The 19,893-nt window shown below is 34.7% G+C and overlaps 1 protein-coding gene across 25 annotated transcripts in view; it reads right to left on the minus strand.

Annotated features, from left to right (window-relative positions):
* Nucleotides 1-3,850: 3,850 nt before the first annotated feature.
* The window catches only part of PPIP5K2 (diphosphoinositol pentakisphosphate kinase 2), a 71,648-nt gene continuing 55,605 nt past the window's right edge, over nucleotides 3,851-19,893 (minus strand). For 12 of the 25 annotated variants that reach the window (XM_081826489.1, XM_081826491.1, XM_031040407.2 and 9 more), the window contains 4 exons: nucleotides 19,805-19,867; nucleotides 16,158-16,298; nucleotides 12,026-12,151; nucleotides 3,851-5,574 (listed from right to left, as the gene is read on the minus strand). In XM_081826489.1, the coding sequence (XP_081682615.1) occupies nucleotides 5,462-5,574; nucleotides 12,026-12,151; nucleotides 16,158-16,298; nucleotides 19,805-19,867 (443 nt within the window). In that variant the 3' untranslated portion in view covers nucleotides 3,851-5,461. Of the gene's footprint in view, nucleotides 5,575-12,025; nucleotides 12,152-16,157; nucleotides 16,299-17,924; nucleotides 17,985-18,050; nucleotides 18,603-19,804; nucleotides 19,868-19,893 lie in introns of those variants that run through there. The other 13 variants (XM_081826490.1, XM_031040477.2, XM_031040458.2 and 10 more) reach the window with 3 other exon arrangements.

A 19,893-nucleotide genomic window follows, 5' to 3' on the forward strand; every position in this document is an offset into this window, starting at 1 on the left:
AGATATAGGTGATCAGAAACCACATGGAACCACAACCAAAGGAAATGCAGTAGGAGTTTAACAGAGGTCAGAAAAGAAACGGAAAAGCGAAAAAGTCATCCCTAAAACAAATGCAACACCAGGAGGAATACAAAGAACTTAAGTGAAACTGAGAGAAGGCCAAGAGAGGATAAGGTGGAAATGGTTTCATCTTGATTAATCAGGGGTTCAAAATACGGCATTTAAATTGATAAGCATGTGATAAAGGCATAAAATATTTATAGGTATAAAGCTAAACACAAGAAGAACCAAGGAAATAATACAGCCAACTAAAAGAGCTCTAGAGGAAAGGCAGAAAAAGAGTATACTAATTGGACATTGCTCATAGCAGGGAGTCAATAGCATCTAAAAAATGAAATACACAAATCAAAATTACAGTTAAGAAAACCACTAGGGGAACAAAGGAAACTAGAGCAAACATGGATAATATAATAAAAATGCCATGTACAATGTATATTGTTGATTATTTATCCTTTATTCATCCCTCCACCCCTCTTCAGAACCCTAATTTTGGTCCTGTGTCCATCCTTTCTTCACATAATCATGTGCTTCAAGGAGGGATTCTTAACTGGCAGTGATTCTGCTTCTCCAGCGGACATTTGGCAATATCTAGAGACATATTTGACTCTCTTCTGGGGGGAGTTACTGGCATTTAGGTTGGAGATCAGGATGAGGAGACCAGCTTCAGGCCCTATCATGGGCAATTACAAAAGATTTCCCTGGTAGGCTTTATGAGGGAAAGCTGTCCTCCCCACACAGTCTTTGAAGGGAGCCATAGTCAAGGACTCAGGTCACCATGATCATATTCATATCTGCATTCCTAGCCCTGGCACCTCCATCCAGAGGCCATCTCAGGGGACCTTGGCTAAGGCAATGTTAAGGTGTCTCCACTGAGACCTTCTTATTGGGGAGAGGTCTTGACCAAGATGCACTTCTCCACTCTATTTTTTCCACTTCTAGCCTTTCCTTCTCTCCCTCTCCTGTCCCCTGGGTTCATGAAATGGCAGGAATCTTTTGCTCGGTGCTCCTCAGCAGTGAGACTATTTCCTCCATCTGCACTGCATGTCATGTGATTGACCCTTGCCCAGTGCCATTCAGTGGGGGGTGAGGTGGGGGACGGGGACAAGGAAGAACAGTGAGGAGCCAATACTACTTTTCTTTTTGGCCTCTTGCTTACATTATCACAGTAAGTAAACAGAGACTTGATTTTTATTTTCATTTTGGTTCGTTGTCTTAATTGACTACCTCAACTCTTGCAGCTTAGCATAGGAATATCGCTAAACACCCTACTATGCACAGACCAGCCTTCCACAATAAAGCATTAATTGGTCCAAACTATCCACAATGCTGAGGCTTTTGGGGGAACTTGACCCTATCACCAACTCCAGAGCCAACAAGCCCATCGAATTCTCCTAGACAATGTTAATCATCCAGGAATGGATAGATGACCAAATACGTTGGCCCAATCACATGGAAATGAAAGACTTACTATTCCATGGTTAAGGGAGAATTTTCCTCAATTTTTGTTGTGTTGGACATGAACAAGGAAACATACAATGCTGACTGCCATGAGCAGCCATTTTGTGAACATGAGGGAAAACAACTTTGGGATAAAGCCTGTACTATGCTATAGGAGTGAGGGAGAGAACCTGGGTCCTCGAAGACAGTATGGACTGAGAGAACTGTGGCTGGAACCCACCCCATCTGTGGACTTTCAGAAATGTGTTATAAATTTCCTTAATGATTTTAAGTTTCAACTGGAGTTTTTCTTACTTGGAATGAAAAGTATTCTTTTACAAAAAGATAAAAAAAATAACAAAAGCAATAAAAATAGAAAGCATTAACCTAAAAGCAAAGATATATTACATATGAAAAGACTACACTAATGCATGAAATAAGAGGAATCCTAAAATTGAATCACAAAGCAAAACTCACTATATACTATTTTAAAATACCTAAACGAAGTGACAAAAATACAAAAAAATACAGGGATGAATAAAGGTGTATCAAGCAAATGTGAGCTAAATTAAAACACTAGTCTTAATCTTAATATCTGACATTTTAAATTACAGGACAAAAGCATCCAGCGAAACAACAACAAAAGATATTGCTATAATGATAAAGGTAATACCCACACTGGAAATCTAGCAGTCATGAATTCATATGCAACGGGAAACATAGCCACATACAATAGAGAAAAAAAATAAAAACCAGATAATAAAAGGAGAAAATCCCTAAGTGAAAAGTTTCATTTACCTCTGTCTCAAGTCATGACTAAGCACATGGACCAAAGGAAAAGGTTATAGAAGATCTAAATCATATATTTAATCAAAATGTAATTTACATATGGTATAAAATAATCGATCTTATATAGTTCTCCATTCTCTGAAAATAGAGTAGACCTGCAAAAAAACTGACCCATATAAAGAAAACTTCACATGGCAATAGTTTGGTACCCATGTTTCCGTACAAAGGGAGAGCTGTTTCTACTTGGACTCCTTATGACAAGTGAGTCCTTCAGAAGGAATATAAAATCGTCCCCACGGTAAGAATGCTGCTGGTGGTGACAGCTCTAGGTAGTTTATGAGAAGTGGAGAGGGGCCAGAGAGGGAACCGCTGAGCCATTGCAGAAGCGATCCGTACCTGACTAAGAAGAATACAGGCAGTCGATGCTGTCCAGATAAGTCAAGGATAAAATGATGTAACATTAATGAACACTATATGGAAAGCAAACTTTGAAAAACACAAAAGGAAATACTGAGGACTTTCCATTAACATAGGAACACAAGACAAAAAAGTAAAATCTTAGTTCAAACTGGCACGGAACTAGGTAGTAGTGGACATGCAGGGCAAGAGTCAGCAAAACCTGGAGGGAAATCTGGGCAATACTGTTCAAAATAGACTTTTCTCTCCTCTAAAGAGTTTTAATTAAGTATTTCTTGAAGAACTGTACATTTAACTTTTCTCTCTTCATGGCCATCTATTGCCCTTTTGCTACACGAAGCACACTGTCACAAGTGCTTTCTCCCTTTACTGTTTCTCTTCTGCCTCCATTTCCTGCTCAAAGGAAACAGAAGAAAGCTGCTCAGCACATTTTTCTCCTTTAACCTGAGGTTGGTAAAACACCCCCAAAATATTTCCTGGTGTTGAGGATGGACTGTGAGAACTCAATAGAACCAGGACAGCAAAAGCTGCCAGAACAACTTCACGGGCAAAGTTAAGTCTGAGTTCAGATGTATGGATGAGGATAGAAAGAACGAATAATGTGCTATGAAGACCAACATCCCAGAATGCTGGGCGGTTCTTCAGGCTGCGCTTTCTCATCTCTTTGCTGGTTGCGGGATTAGACTGCGAGAAGCAGTGTCTTCCAGTATTTAAAACAAACGAAAAATACACCTTCCAGGGACAGAAGCATGTGAGAAACAGAGGATTCAGTCAAACTTTCACTAAATAGTGATAACTATAATTTCTTGCTCTTATCTATAGGCCTTTTTGTCGTTTTAGAAAATGACTCAAAGATTCTTTCAAATCAGACTGTCCAGTCTACACAAAAATATTACCAAGTTTAGTGACTACAGTGAAATCATAGTTCTTGTATAACAATGGAAAAAGTGAGCTGTGTTAAACTTTTCTAGTTAATGTCTAGGAAATATATTGCAATGTGTACGGCTTAACAGTAAGTTTTATTTCATATCTAAGATAGCACTGTTTAATACTCAAATAGTTTTCTTCATTTATTTCTACTTTGAAAGCTAAAAGGAAAGAGATAAAGAACAGGAATAAAAAATAATTTGCCATATAAGTCACTCTCTGATTCTGGAAATAAAATATTTTAATTCAGTTTCACTTAAAAAATAAAAGTAGTTTCTTACTCCCACACTGAGCACATTAACATTTTCACATACAGAAAGCCTAGGTACATTCAATTGTTTAAAAGACATGTCCCCACATAATACAATTACATTCACGTGAAGTATATAAACATATAATTGTATATATTTGTGACTTTTGCATCTGGTACTTTTAAAACTAACACATAATATGCTTATTTTCTAAAAGTCAATTCTTAGATGATGATCTAAAGTCAGGAGAGTCTCCTGAAGAATTTTAATAGTTGTGTTCATATGAGAATTCAGTAATTGCCTAAACATAAGCTTCAAACTAAAGTTTTAGCAATTTAAGTGACCTGTATGGCAATGCATGGAATTCTTATCAGCTTGTACTGTTTGGTTTACAGTTTAAGTCATTTCAAGTGGTTTATAATTATTTGTGCATTAGGGGGAAAAAAGCACCAAGGATAATAAATATTTTTTCACATCACAGATGAAATCACAAAACAATGATCTCAACATCCTTTCAAAATCTAATCATTTGAAAAGAGCAAGTGTTCAATCTTTAAGCTTTCTTAGTGAGATCAACTGATACACTAGAGATAAGAATGGAAATGCTAAAAAAGGAGGTGCTATACATAATATCTACTAACTACAGAATTCAGACATTCTTCTCACATTGATGATATCCATTTCTGAACTGATTTCCTTAGATCTAAAAAGAACTCTGAAAATAAGTGTAACGTTTATAAACTTGTCAACTATATCTCTTAAAAAAAAAAAAAAAATCTAAAGCTGTCTTTCTTCCCAACACATGAAGCAAAATTTTCCTGATAAGCAAAAGCACCTTATGGTAAGGAAATATATAAAGAAAGTATTTTCTACAAATTAATATAGAAATCTATGTGCATAAAGGTGTAGTTATCCCAGCTGTATATGCAATATTTTAAATAACACACAATAAAAAAACTCAAAGCACATATTGAAAAAATAATCCATATGCTAATACTCCAGTTATTAAATAATGCAGCATATCTGTAATTCTAACAATTGGGGGGAAGAGTTTCTAATCTAAATGGTCAATGAAATCTCTTTGGAAATACACTTAAAAAATCTGCAATCAGTAATCCTGACTGCCAAATTCTAACCCAAGCTATAGGTTTCTACAGCTAAGATAAAATCCCATGAAAATGAAAGTGTATATAGAGGTCACCTCACAGATTCTTGAGTAAACAGCATTATTGATGTGACACTGATACAAGTTAGCTGGGCTTTTCTGTCCTTGTCTTTACCAAGGGCACATGGTAAACATAACATTAAGAATGACAGACCTTCATCACCATAACTTTTGCTGCTCATAAAATGTTAATGAACATTGTCTTAAACATTTCAAGATCATGAGAAAAGTTCCTTACCTGAATATATATGATGAATTCTCTAGATTTAACATATTTTAAAATGAATTCAGAGATGTATAAGGAGAAACATAAACTACTTGCTTTGACAGTTTTCAGCCAAGGTTTATTATGTGTCCTTTTCTATTGAACACGTGATTTTCATATATTTAAGGAGGTCCAGCTTTTGCTAAAATTTTATTTCTTTTTCGCAGTGGTTTTTTTGTGTTCATGCATTTCTGTTTTGTTAGTTATATTCTTTTTTCGAGATGAGGTATTAGGAACAACTGCATTAGAAGGTCCGCTGGTAGCTATGCAAAAAGAGAAAAACTATTGCTTAGATTTTCACAAGCAATTCATGTTCAAATAATATTGCTAAGTGATAAAAATAATTAATTTTAATTGTGATATAAATGAAACATTGTAAATGCTCAATAGAGCATTTTTAACCTTTTAACTTTTTAAAATTCAACACCAATACAAAAAAGTAATGCCAATGGGCTGTGTTCACAGAACAAATTTCTCTTTTCACTCTACATTCTTCCTGGAAAACTAATTTATTCATCATTTTTAACTCCATCTATTGTGCTAACAATCTTCAAATGTGCACTTCTGTTCCAGGTCTTTTCCCTTACTTCAAGATTTGAATACCCTGTATATCCTACTAGAAATCTCTGTATAGATAATTGACAGGAAACATAATATGTTTTAAACTGAACTCATCATTTCCCTATAAACATCTACTTTCTACTCTATCTCTTATGTCACCACTATTTAAAAAGTCTGAAGGTGGGGCGCCTGATTGGCTTGGTCGGTTAAGCATCTGCCTTCGGCTCAGGTCATGATCTCAGGGTCCTGGGATTGAGACCCGCATCGGGCTCGTTGCTCAGTGGGGAGCCTGCTTCTCCCTCTCCTCCCCCTGCTTGTGTGCTGTCAAATAAATAAATAAAATCTTTAAAAAAATAAATAAAAATTCCGAAGTTTAGAAAACTATAAATATTCTTCACTTAGAAATCATCCTTCTATATCTAAACCCAAAGCAAGCCCTAATGAGTTACTAAAAAACTATTCTAAGCCAGATTACACTTCCAGTATGGATGGGAAGCTTCTGTCAGACCAATTCTCCTACAGATAACAAGTATAAACTTTGGATAAAATATGAAAAACAACTATTTGAAGACACTGAAGAGTAAACAAAAGCAGGGGCATACTGGAAAAAAATCAACACTTGGAAGAAGGGAATTCATGTTGAGTACCCCCAACACACACATTTTTTAAAAAGCTTTGGCCTTAAAAATATGGGGTGCCTGAGTGGCTTAGTTGAGTGTATGACTCTTGATTTCAGCTCTGGCCATGATCTCAGGGTTGTGACCACGTTGCTCTGGGTGTGGAGCCTACTTGGGATTCTCTCTCTCCCTCTCCCTTTGCCCCTCTATTCTACCCACCCTCCCCCTGACCCCGCTCACGGCTCACAAGCTGTTTCTCTCAAAAAAAAAAAAAAAAAAAGCTTTTGGCCTAAGGACAGTATCCAGAGTATCCAGTCTGAACCATGTGCAATGACTAAAACTCCAACACAGAACTCATTCTTAGTAGCATTAAAAACCAGAAGATAAGTATTGGAGCAACTATAGCTGCTGGAAATCAGGTGGGAGATCCCAGAAAGGGAAAGCCCCCAATTCTTTGTATAAACCTGATCACATTTATGTCATGAGCAGGGTAAGCTCCAAGAAGTCCAGCTGAGGCTAAAAGAAATGAAGTGAAATGTGAGCTGCCAATGACTTCAAGGGACACAGTTTTGCAATCTGAGTTCAGCCAAGGTTAACTCTTTGCTTTAAAAGAACCCAAACAACTCAATACTCTTGGGAGAAATATAACAAAAATAACAGTTTGGCCTTTATACAACATCTCATTCATAATGTCTAGGATACAATCCAAAATTACTCAATGTATGAAGAAACAGGAAAACATCTTTCTTCTTGAGAATGGATAAACTGATAGAGACCAATCCTGAGATCAGCCAGATTAGTTACACAAGATTTTTAAAGCAAGTATTTTAACTATACTCAAGAACAAAGGAAAAGATTGCTTATAATGAATAAGAATATAGGAAATCTCTGAAGAGAAAAAATTAAAAGAATCAAAAAGTGTCTAAAACTAAAGAATAAAAATCCACTAGATAGGTTAACAGCAGAATGGAGAGGAAAAAGTGAACATCAATCTAGAATATTAAAAAAAAAAAAAGTCCTAGGCAGGCTTGCCATAGTCAAACTGCTGAGAGTCAAAGATAAAGGGAAAATATTAAAAGGAAGCAGAAAAAAATAATTCATTAACCCACTGCATACATTGGAACAATTCAATTAACAAAGACTTCTCTCAGAAACAATGGGAACCAGAAAACAGGAACAACACCTTTTAAGGGCTGGGGGAAAAAAACAAAAATAACAAAAAAAAACTTTCTTCCTAGAATTATGTCTATCTAGCAAAACTTCTTTTCAAGAATGAGGGTAAAATAAATACTTTTTTAAATACAGTAACAGACCTGCAGTATAAGAAATGCTAAAAAGATTCAGGTTGAAAGCAAATAAAACCACATGGAAACAAAGACTTAGGAAAAGGAATAAAAACTGATGGCTAACGTGTGGATAAATAAAAGACTTTTCTTCTCTTCTTAATTTCTTTAAAATACATATGACTGTTTAAAGCAAATATTTTAACACTGTATTGTAGCCTTTATAATATATGTGGAAGTAACACACATGGATAACTATGTGTTAAGGATGGGAGGAGAGGAAGGTAAATGCACCTATAGTTGCAAGGCTTCCACATTTTGAGTATAAAATTATCTCTAAGTAGACCATGAAAAGTGAGAGATGTGTATTTACAGCCACCAATAAAAGAATAATGCAAAAAGATAAAGCTAAAAAGCTAATAGATAAGTTAAATAAAATACTAAAAAATACTGAATTAATACAAAACAAGGAAGAAAAGAATAAAAGAATAACAATCAGAAGGTATAAATAGAAAATATAATAAAATAGTAGATCTAACCCAACCATATCAATAATTACAATGTTAATGAACTGTAAACATTGCAACTATAAGGCAGATATTGTTAGAATGGGTTTTTTTTTTTTTTTTTAAAGATTTTTATTTATTTATTTGAGACAGAGAGAATGAGAGAGAGAGAGCACATGAGGGGGGGGTGGTCAGAAGGAGAAGCAGGCTCCCTGCCTAGCAGGGAGCCCGATGCGGGACTCGATCCAGGGACTCCAGGATCATGACCTGAGCCGAAGGCAGTCGCTTAACCAACTGAGCCACCCAGGCACCCTAGAATGGGTTTTTTAAAAAGCCAAATGTATATTGCCTACAAAAAAAAAAAAAATCCCTTAAATATGAAGACACAGATTGTTTGGAAAAATACTCCATGCATACAGTAAGCATAAGAAATGTGAAGTAGCAAGATTCACAACAGATTAAATTAGCTTTAAGACAAAGCATTACTAGGAATCAGAGGGAGATTTCATGATGATAAATGGGTCAATACCTTAGGAAGGCATATGAAATATATATGTACGTAATAAAAAAGCTTCAAAGCACAGAATAAAAGCTGACTGAATTAAAGGTAGAAACACCCAACTCTACAGTTGTGAGTGGAAATTGCTCTCAGCAACTGATACAATAATGAGAACCTCTCCTCCTGTGCACATGTCCCCACCCCTCAACATGGTAAAGACACAGAAGATCTGAATAAGATTATCAGCAATTCTGACCTAATGGGTACTGATAGAACATGATACCAATGAACTATGGAATAAAATTTCTTTTTTAGTGCTCTTGGTACATTTAAGATGTACCAAGTCCAAATGGTAAGCCATAAAAAAAAAAAGTTGCACATGTAAAAGACTGCAATCAGTGTATGTTACAAAACAGTGTATGTTTTGTAATTGCGATGCAATGAAACAAGGAATTAGTAACAAGATGTTCACATCCCCACCCCCAAATATTTGGAAATTAACCAATATGTTTCTAAATACTCCATGACCCAAAGAATAAATCACAATGTGAATTAGAAAATATTTTTAACTGAATGAGAATCAAAATAAAATTTAACTTTTGTGAAATGTAGCTGAAAGAGGGAAACTTACAGCTTTAAATGTTTATATAACAAGAGAAGAAATGTCTAACAAAAAGTGATTTAAGAAACTACAGAGGATAAAAGTAAATCCAAGATAAATGAAGGAAGAAAATATTAAAGAGCAGAAATCAATGAAATATAAAACAAACAGCTAAAATCTAGCTCTTTGAGAACACCAACAGAATGGATAATTCCCTACTGAGAGTAATAAAGGAAAAAACCCACAACACATATTATCAGTATCATAAATAATGGATGTTATTACCACCATCATTAAAAGGATACTAAAGTAACCAGAAAGTCGACAACTTAGATAAAATGAACAAATTCCTTGAAAAATACAAGTTATCAAAGCCATCACTAAAATGAAACAAAAAATTAATTCTATCAAAATTTAAGAAATACCTATCTTACAAAAACTCATTCAGAAAAGAGAAAGAGGAAGAAATATTTCCCAAATCGTTTTATGAAGCCAGCATCCACCTGATACCAAAATCTAAAAGACATTACAAAAACAAAAAACAAGAAAACAAACAAACAAAACAAACAAATAAAAACAACAACTGCAGACCAATCACTATCTTTCACAAATGCAGGTGCCCAAATCCTCAAAGTCAAACTGAATTCAACAACGTATAAATAAATTATTCATCATTACCAAGTAGGGCTTATCCCAGAAATGCAAGATTGGCTTTTATTGGCCTATGTTTTATTTGAAACGTCAAATATAATACCACTTCATCGTTATTATTTAAAAATGCTTATGAAATAATGCATTTATTATGTGTCTAATATGTAGAGAACAACAATGTACCATGATTCAAAGAGTATTCAAATCCTAGGTCTACCAATTACTGGTTATGTGAACAGGGATAAGTCACAACCTCTCTGCAACTTTTCATCCATAATCGCATGGCCATGGGCCACGTTTAGAAATTTAAGAATAAAAAAGCACTTTGTAGCATAAAAAAACTATACAAATGTTAGCTTTGAGCTGTATATGGAATACACGATAATTTATATTTAAGGTACTAAGATATTAAGATTTATATTTAAGATTTCAGTTGTCTGTACCTGCATATTCTGATTAGTTGGAATGTACTAAGTTTAAATATATTTAAGATACTGCCTTTAATTTGTAAGGCCTGATAATCTGACAGAGCTATAATTAGGTATAAAAACAAGTCAGTAGTAGAGTGTCATTGGAGTTCTTGTTTTGGTAATCATATAAATACATCACCAGTGGAGGGGGCTGGGTTGGGATTTGAAGAGTGGGAAGTAAGGGGAGAACATTTTAGAAGAAGAAGAAAAATGACCTGAGTGTCAAAGGGATTTATTTGGGGGGAAGTGAATAGTTTGGCAACACTATAACAACAATAGCAGCTAACATTTAGTGAGTGTTTACTGTGTGTGTCAAGTACTTTACATATATTATTGGATTCATTTCTGACAACCTTTAAAAGAGGATCTATTACCCTGATTTTATGACTATGAAACCGAGGATCAGAGAAGTTAAGTAACTTACCCAAGATCATATAGCTAACAAGTAGCAGAGCTGAGATTTTAATCTAGGTTCCTCCTACTCCCAAGCACAAACTCTTAACCAAAAGAATATTTGAGAGCACTAACATGAGGAATAGAATTAAGAGATTTCCAGTGAGGATACAGTCAAAACCTCAGAGCTACCTAGAATTCTCTGAAGAAAAAAATATATAAGGTAAGAAAAAAGGGAACTGTTGAATGTCCTTGTTTGGCATAGGAAAGTAGGAAGAAGAATGACTGTCAAACAAGAAAAGTAGAAGAATCAGATAAAGGGAAGGAGCACCAAGACAGAGTACATTGTGGAAGTCAGAATAAGATAAGATTTCAGGAAGGATCAATCACACAATCAAATATGCCAAAAAGTAAAAACAGAAAAAAGTCGGGGCGCTTGGCTGGCTCAGTTGGTAGAGTGTGACTCTTAATCTTGGGGTTGTGAGTTCAAGGTCCAGGTTGGGTGTAGAGATTACTTAAAAAATAAAACCTTACAAAAAAAAAAACACAACAAGTTGACTGAGAATGGAGAATTAAGACACTGTAAAAAAAGAGAAAAAAATTTCATATAAAATGACTAAAATAATGCCTAGGCTCAAAAGAAAAGCAAAAAGAGTTCATAAGTTGGTTTGCAGAAAAGTATCAGTATGATACTTTATTTTATTTATTTATTTATTTATTTATTTATTTATTTATTTATTTATTAAAGATTTTATTTATTTATTTGAGAGAGAGAGAATGAGAGAGAGCACATGAGAGTGGGGAGGGTCAGAGGGAGAAGCAGATTCCCTGCCGAGCAGGGAGCCCGATGCAGGACTCGATCCTGGGACTCCAGGATCATGACCTGAGCCGAAGGCAGTCGCTTAACCAACTGAGCCACCCAGGCGCCCCTGAAATATATTTTATTAACAGATACAGGGGTGGGAGAGACAACAGAGAAAAAAATATAAGTACCTCAATAGACTACAATAACAGTTTTTAACTCTAGGAATTGTAATGATCCTTCCTAAAAACAGATTTTAAACTCAAAAAGCAAGCTATTATTACTCCTCTAATTGCTATACAGAATCCATAAATTCACACACAGTTCTAACCTGGTTTGCTGCTTGCTTTCGTACTCTTTAAGGTAGCTGGTGGTGTTGGGAGGATCTTTGCAGGTGTATATGTATTTAAAGATATTTTTCTTCTCATTACTGGACTGGAACGTGAAGCTGTAGAAGCTGGAAAAAAAAAAAAAACCACAACAGATATGGCAGTTTGATTATTTCTGCCAAGTTCTTACATTTTAGAAATTTCTAATGACATATTTAGTGGACTTATGAATATACATTACAGGAGAAAATAGACAATGTAAGGCTTATGGAGTAAATGCAGCAAAATCATCTTTCCTATAAAAAGTTCTCTCATGCTCTTAGCCAAATAGATGTTCTGTTTCTACTGTAAATAATAAGCATTTAACAGTCTTTACCAAAGGTATGCCAACAAGAATAGAGCAACAGACATACTTTTATACTGCCCTGATAGAAACTCAGATTCTTAAGGGATAGCAGAGGGCTTATGACAGTTTTACTGCCTGGTTAAAAAAAAAAAAAAAAAGACAGGGTCCCAAATTCTTTTTCTCTTAAAAATATGAAGTAGAGATTCAGGGATAATTAATTTATAAATACTATGGTCTATTAAACTATTATATTTAAGAATAAACTAATAGATTATAAGTAATAAAATAAATCAGATTGTCTTCCTTTATTATCTAGTTGAGATTTATCTTAATGAAAGGGAATTTTAAAGATTTTTTTTTCTTTCTTTTTAATCACAGTGGGGCAATTAAGAGGTGACAAGGAAAAGTAGGGATAATTCTTTTTTTTTTTTTTAAGATTTTTATTTATTTATTTGACAGAGAGAGACAGCGAGAGAGGGAACACAAGCAGGGGGAGTGGGAGAGGGAGAAGCAGGCTTCCTGCTGAGCAGGGAGCCCGATGCGGGGCTCGATCCTAGAACCCTGGGACCACGACCCGAGCCGAAGGCAGACGCTTAACGACTGAGCCACCCAGGCGCCGCCCCCCCCCTTTTTAAAGATTTTTATTTATTTATTTGAAAAAGTAGGGATAATTCTTAAGTATGAATTCCTCTGGGGAAGGATAGGTCAGAGCAGGAGAGCTACTGGCATGAGCTTCTGAGTTCCTAACCAAAGGGAGGTGGGGAGTTAACAAAAAAAACAAGATTTGGCTGTTTTTGCAATTTGGGGGGAGGATATGATAGCAATAAACAGCATGTCTCTGAAAAATAAATATGTGGGCTAAATTATAGCAACTGTGCCTTAGATGGCTGCTATCTATCTACACTGAATGACTATAAATCCCAATGGCAGAAGTTCCAAGTTTAATGACATAATACACAAATGATGAAAAAAATCCCTAAAGTACCATGTAAAGCAGGACACCACTACTAAGCTCTTTCCTGCTTGTGTATTTTATCCTGTTAACTTCCATCTCTAACTTATCCAATTAGCATTTCCACACCTTCCCCCCCATCTGATTCTGTTAGTGTCCCATTGTAACCTATCTACTAGCTACCACAAAATTGATTAATTTTGTCCTAAGTGAGGAAAAAGCCTTTCTGAATGACAGAGGATTAACAATGTCAGCTTCTGTGTTATAAACAGCACAAAATCAGTAGAGTCTATATTATGATGCTAATTCCTTGACAATTCAGGGAATTAAGTATAAATAATGTAAATATACTGTGATTACTATTAATTCTGCAGTTACAGTATAAAATGTAGGCTTCAGATAACTTTTATTATAATTAGCATCTATTTTCTTTACTATTCAAAAATAATTTAAAAAACCATACACTTTAGAAGACCTGGATTTTAGTCTTGCTTGATCACTAACTACTTGATTTCCTCAATGGTGTCTAAGTTTTTTTCTTTAAACAGTAAATTTTTCCCAAATGAAATCTTAAATAAAATGGATGAAAACAGATACTCTGGTTGAAGCAGCCATGCAAGACATAAGGCCTAACCACTCAGCATCCTCTCCCTCATGGAACTTCTAAAAGCTCTTGGGAATACAGATTGAAGACCAATGAACCAGATGGACTCTAAGGTTTACCCAATTCTATGAACTGCATTAACTGTATTTATGTTCTCATCTAGTTCCTTTAGTAAGTAATGGCAGGAAATTTTAGAAGAGCTACAGGGCTTGGGGTACAACTTGTATCCATGATATAGAGAAGAGCTAACCTGAACTGGAAAAGGAATTTAATATCCTTCATTAATATACCTCAATAATATACTCTGATGAACTGAATTCACTAACCACAGAAATAAAGCCAACATAATATAACAGCATCACAGAATATAACTTCAAAGATGATCTTTTTGTAAATATCCCACAATTCTCTTCCCAAAACAGATGTCATTACTGCTATTTCCCTTGTCATTCACTGAAAATCTTCTAAAGTCTAAATAGCATTGATATCTATCCTAAGTTCTAATTTAATAATTAGAATCTTTCTTTCATCTCTATTTTTTTTTTTAAAGATTTTATTTATTTATTTGAGAGAGAGAGAATGAGAGAGAGAGCACATGAGAGGGGGGAGGGTCAGAGGGAGAAGCAGACTCCCTGCCGAGCAGGGAGTCCGATGCGGGACTCGATCCAGGGACTCCAGGATCATGACCTGAGCCGAAGGCAGTCGCTTAACCAACTGAGCCACCCAGGCGCCCTCATCTCTATTTTAAGATTATAAATCCTTACCCAGGGAAGAAGTGAAACATCAAGTATAAAGGGGGTAAAGGGTAAATGAGAATTCATTCAGGTTCTCTACTGCAATCTGAGGAAAAGCAATGTCCATTCTATCAGCTAACAGAGAAGAAAGTGAGATGAACATGCTTCCGTTTTCCTAACTTTGACTTCATAGAGCTTAGAGAAGTTATTTCATTTGGAGTATTATCAATTCTCAGAATCAGACACATTCATATGCAGATTTTGAAATTAAAAACTACTTCCTAAAACCATTCCTAAAAGTATTTTAGAATGCCCAGATATCTCTCCATTACTGTTAATGATTCAATGTTGACCTCTACTACCAAAAGTGTAAGAAAAGGAAAGAAGCCACTATACTCCAGAAATGCAGGGGGCACCATTCAGACAGAATACAATGTGAACAGAACTCTCTAGAATAATACAACGTGGTAGTCAGAAAGGGAAGAGGATAACAGCAACACGTGAAAGGGGCTTTCATTCCCAGACCTCCCATTTCATTCTTCAGAGAAAGAGATTTACAGTATGCACCTTATGAAAAGGAGAAAGGTATACATTGAAAGTTTGTGACTTTCTGAAGATATGACTAGCCCCAGCAAGATTCTTAACAGAGCAGAGCATGCTCTCCCCAAACTGGATGCTTCCTAAACTAGAAATTCCAGCGTGCTGACGGATCTTATAGAGCTGAGAATGACAGCAGTCAGCTGACTTCTCACACCCAAAAAGGTAGCCCTAAGGGTTTCCCAAAATGATGTCCCTTACAATAGTGCTATAGAATGTTTAAGTGTGTCACCAAAAACGTGCCTTCTCAAAAAATAAGTTTTGTAAAATCTGGGTATACAGCTTTCCTTACAAAAGAACCTTAGCTATTTCTACACTAATATAACTCTCTCTCTCCAAAGAGAGGTAGGATATAATACACAGTTTCCAAAACTTACTGAGCCATGAATCCCCTTTCTTCGATGAATGAACCTTTTCAGAATATTTTCTGAAGAACATAACTTGAAAACCCTTTTGTCCTAATTTGCTCTCTTTAGTCAAGAGCTCCTTCTCAATCAGAATGACTACTTACCAGAGCTGTTGTGGGGATAGGCATGTGTGCATGTGTGGGTTAATGACAAATGATATTTTGTAATTTTTAAAAAGCGTATTATAAAATGACACACGATAAGAATGTGAAAAAAGACCATGACTCTATATTGTTGACTTCTATTGCTGGGTCTTAGATTTTTCTTTTTCCTTTTTGGAAAGAAAAAGATTTTTGGGAAGAGTCAAGAAAAGTGGCACACTACATAGTAATTACACCAACGATCTCCAAATAATGTTCCTTTATATCCCCTTTTCTCGTAAAATTCTATTCACTACCACTAGTTGAGTTTGTTGTTATAATTCTTTTTATATTTAGATAATATCTACTGCCACAAAATTATAATAATAATAGTAATAAAAATAATTTTCCTACAAATGTCAGGAGTCTTCCGTGGAACTTCACTTGATGGAGAAGCAATGGAAGCAAGAAATTCATCCACCTGCTTTAAAGACAGGGCATTGTGAAGAGTCTCCAGAGGACAAATAGATGGCACCATGGAATACAACTCAAAGCCTGAAAAAAAGAAATGAAGAAAATTTGGATATTTAAAAAGTCTTTAATTAAGAAGGAAGATGACCATTGCTTAGAACTGTATGGGTTAGGTCTTTCCAATCTATCACATGCAAACACATGAGATCTCTGAAGTCATGACACCAGATGCTATGCAATATGGGATTGGAACAAGATGTGACAAAAGATTTCATTTTAAATGTAATCACATAGTACAGCATGCACACAATTTCATTCTATATTTTGGTAAAATCTAAGAATGATACTTAAAGAAAAAACCTGGGGGGAAAAGCAGAAAACATTATATTGTTTCAGTTTTTACTTTAAAAAATCAGGTCTACTTGACAGGTGAATAAGTTGATGCCATGATGTGTCCCTTATGCCAGAATGCTAAAATTAACTTCTTGTTGAAGAATAATTATGTTGTAATTACTTGTGAAGAGTGATTTAAATTAGCTTTTCTAGTCATACCAAGGCCAACGATACTCTCTAGTGTGACCTGAAAACAACATTCATTCATTTATGCTGAAAATGAAATTTCAAAACACATTTTACCTACCTTTATTGAATTAACTCAATAATTCTATTGTTGAAATTGTTAGCTGAGTAAAGTCAGGCCAAGTAAAAAGCAATACAAAATACAGACATGTTTGCATTCAATAATGGCACAGAAATACAAAAATTTCATGAAACAAATCATGCACATATATATTAATACCATCAGTGAAACAAAAATGCTTAAGTATACAGGTCTTTTTTTAAACAAATAGAATATAGGTTATTTGCTTTTTATAAAATTGCCTGTTCATTTAAACTTTATTCAACTGAATGGCTTTTAAAATTGCTTTCATACACAACTAAAATAACAGGTCCTTCTGCATCTACTCTTTCCAAAATTCAAACTAATTTTCCTCCAAAGAAAATACTTTTAATACTTAAATTAAGATTTTATATAAAGGCTAATATTATTAAATAAAAAGTAAAAATTAATTAAACTCAAACAGACTGCAAAGCTCTCTGCTTCAATAGGCATGTGCTCATTTTAACATTGGCTGATATTTACTTAATTTGGGGAGGAAAAAGTAACCTGAGAACCACCTAAGTCTTGGCTGAAGTAGGGAAACTATGGTTGAAAGAGAATCTAGTCTTCCTATGAAAACAACAAAAAGGTTTATAAAACTGGTATGTTTGATTTTCAGGTGCAAACCAAAGCATAACGGAACATTACATATACTCAAAAACAAAACAAAAGAGAAACTATACCATAACAGCAGCTAAAGCACCTAAATTAAGCACTAAAAAAATTAGGCTTGCACAAGTATTACATTTTTTTAAAGTACAAGATTCATGCAAATACACGCAAACCCTTTCTTTGCAATACACTAAACTTAACAATATGATTTTTTTTATCCTTTCGTCAGAATGTTTTGTAAGTGTTTTTATAACAACTATTTCTTTGCATTTGCCTGTTAGATTTTCTAACAGGCAAATAACAATATAATCAAGTTCCTCTGGTGACACATTTCCCCACTTATCTTTAGTAAACTGTATTGAATGCACAATGAAAGGGTTAGCGCAGCAATTTAAAAAGCCACCCCGCTGTCATGTTTAGAAGCTATAAAAACATACCACTGGAGCCTAGACATTCCACAGAGGAAACGGACCAGCACCTATAGAGGTGTAGGTGTTCTGCACAGAGGCCCAGAAAATAAGGTAAAGCACTGTCAGAAGATACTTGTTTCACCATGTTCCTTGAACTAAAGATGAAGGGAGGGGTAAGTCCATGACATGTATTAAGATGGAAATAACATAAAAGTTAGGGGAAATAAAAAGTGAAAGAGTCAAATGACAATTCATAGGACAGATAAGACAACACAGTATAAAAAAGAAAAAAAAAATCTTGAAAATCCAAAAGAAACATTTCTAGAGTTGAAAGGAATGCATTTTATATGCATTAAGTCACATGTGTGGAAAACCCACATTTAAAAAAAAAAAAGTCTTAGCCAAAGGAATATAAAGTTACTCTATTGTCTGTTAAATTTAACAAACTTTTTTTTTTAAAGCTTCAATAAACACAGATTCCTCCTATAAAAAAAAAAACTTGCAATACTGGCTATAAATACATAAGCATTCCGCACAAAAATTATAGTCAGTCTTAAACCTGTAATATTCTTCTTAGAATTTTGTGGCTTCTGTTTTTCTTGTAACTGGTTTTTCTTCTAAGAGGTTCTTATGCATGTGGATTCTTTAGAAGCTGCAGCTGTATCAAATAAGGATCTTTTTCTTCAGAAAGTAGCATTTAAAGAGCTACAAAGGAGGGAAAGCACATTAGGCTTTAGGGCTACGTTTTCTCTTGTTGAGGATGAGATCTTCTTATTCCACCTCCAGGAAGTATTTAGTGCACTGTTATTTAAGTGTGCTGTTAAAGGATCCAGAAAGGGGAGAATGACCATAAGCTGTGTTTAATTCTTTAGTTTCATATAAGTTTTTGAAAGACTTGACGCAAGTTTTTGAAAGATTTATTTGCAGTTAAAAAGAAAAAAAACTTCCAGGGGATAAAAGTACCTTCATTCGGAATAAATGCAAAAATCTGTATGTTTTCTTTTAAATTCTTTGACCCTCAATTATTTAAAAATGATCAGTAAATACTCCCTCTTGTCCCAGAAGAACAAGCTCTGTGTAAGAAAGCTGTAATAGTGCAACGATTCAGTTTATAAACAATGGCCACGAAACGCTTCACTGTTCAGCCTCAGAAATTGATTTAATTGAATTAGCTTTCTAGATTTTTAGCTTAGTCTCCTTCCTATTGTGAGTTCTCCAAATTTTAACAAAAAGCAGTGGTACCAAAAAAACCTGGTTGCTTAACAAAAAACTGGTTGCTTGACAATAGCAAACCATATTGCCACATGAGAACAAGGTGAATGCTAGATGAAGTTTTCAGAGTGCTCCAGACCAAACTGAGTTTTGCTTTAGACAAAGAGCCACAGATAAATGATGTTACACAGTGAAATCTGCATCTCCTAGTTCCCAAGAACTTTTCAAACACATCTCATTTGGCTATTTGACAAGTTGTGGCTCTGTATTTTTATTAAGTAACTCAATAAAACAACCATGTGATCAGAAAATGAATTAGAAATTTAAAAAACATTAAAATGATTAAGAATTAAAAAGAAAACAAAGAATACTAATTGTATTTTTAAAATTTGTGTAGACTGATCACTTGAGAAATTAGAAGGGATTTTTACATGCTAAACTAGTTTAGTATTAAAACTCATCATCATTGTGGTCATTTAAAAGTTTGATGAGTGATGTTAAATGATTGTGTAAATTATAGCTGAAAAAGAGAGCTAGACAGTATCAATGCTTCGGGTGAATAAGTTGGAATTATATGCCAACTGAAATTAAGAATGGAGAAATGAATGATACTGTATACCCCACAGTTTGAAATAAAAGAAAAATAAAAAAGGATGAAGCAGGGGAGTATCTTTTAAAATAAAAGCAAAACGTACCATTGGTTGGGTGTCGAGCAAATGAGATAGAAAACCTTTTAACAGCAGAACCGCGTGTGGCGTCTGAGAAAGAGAAAAACAGGTACCTG

The sequence above is a fragment of the Leptonychotes weddellii genome, chromosome 7 (assembly GCF_054177405.1).
Source record: "Leptonychotes weddellii isolate Sample4059 chromosome 7, ASM5417740v2, whole genome shotgun sequence".
Lineage (NCBI taxonomy): Eukaryota > Metazoa > Chordata > Mammalia > Carnivora > Phocidae > Leptonychotes > Leptonychotes weddellii.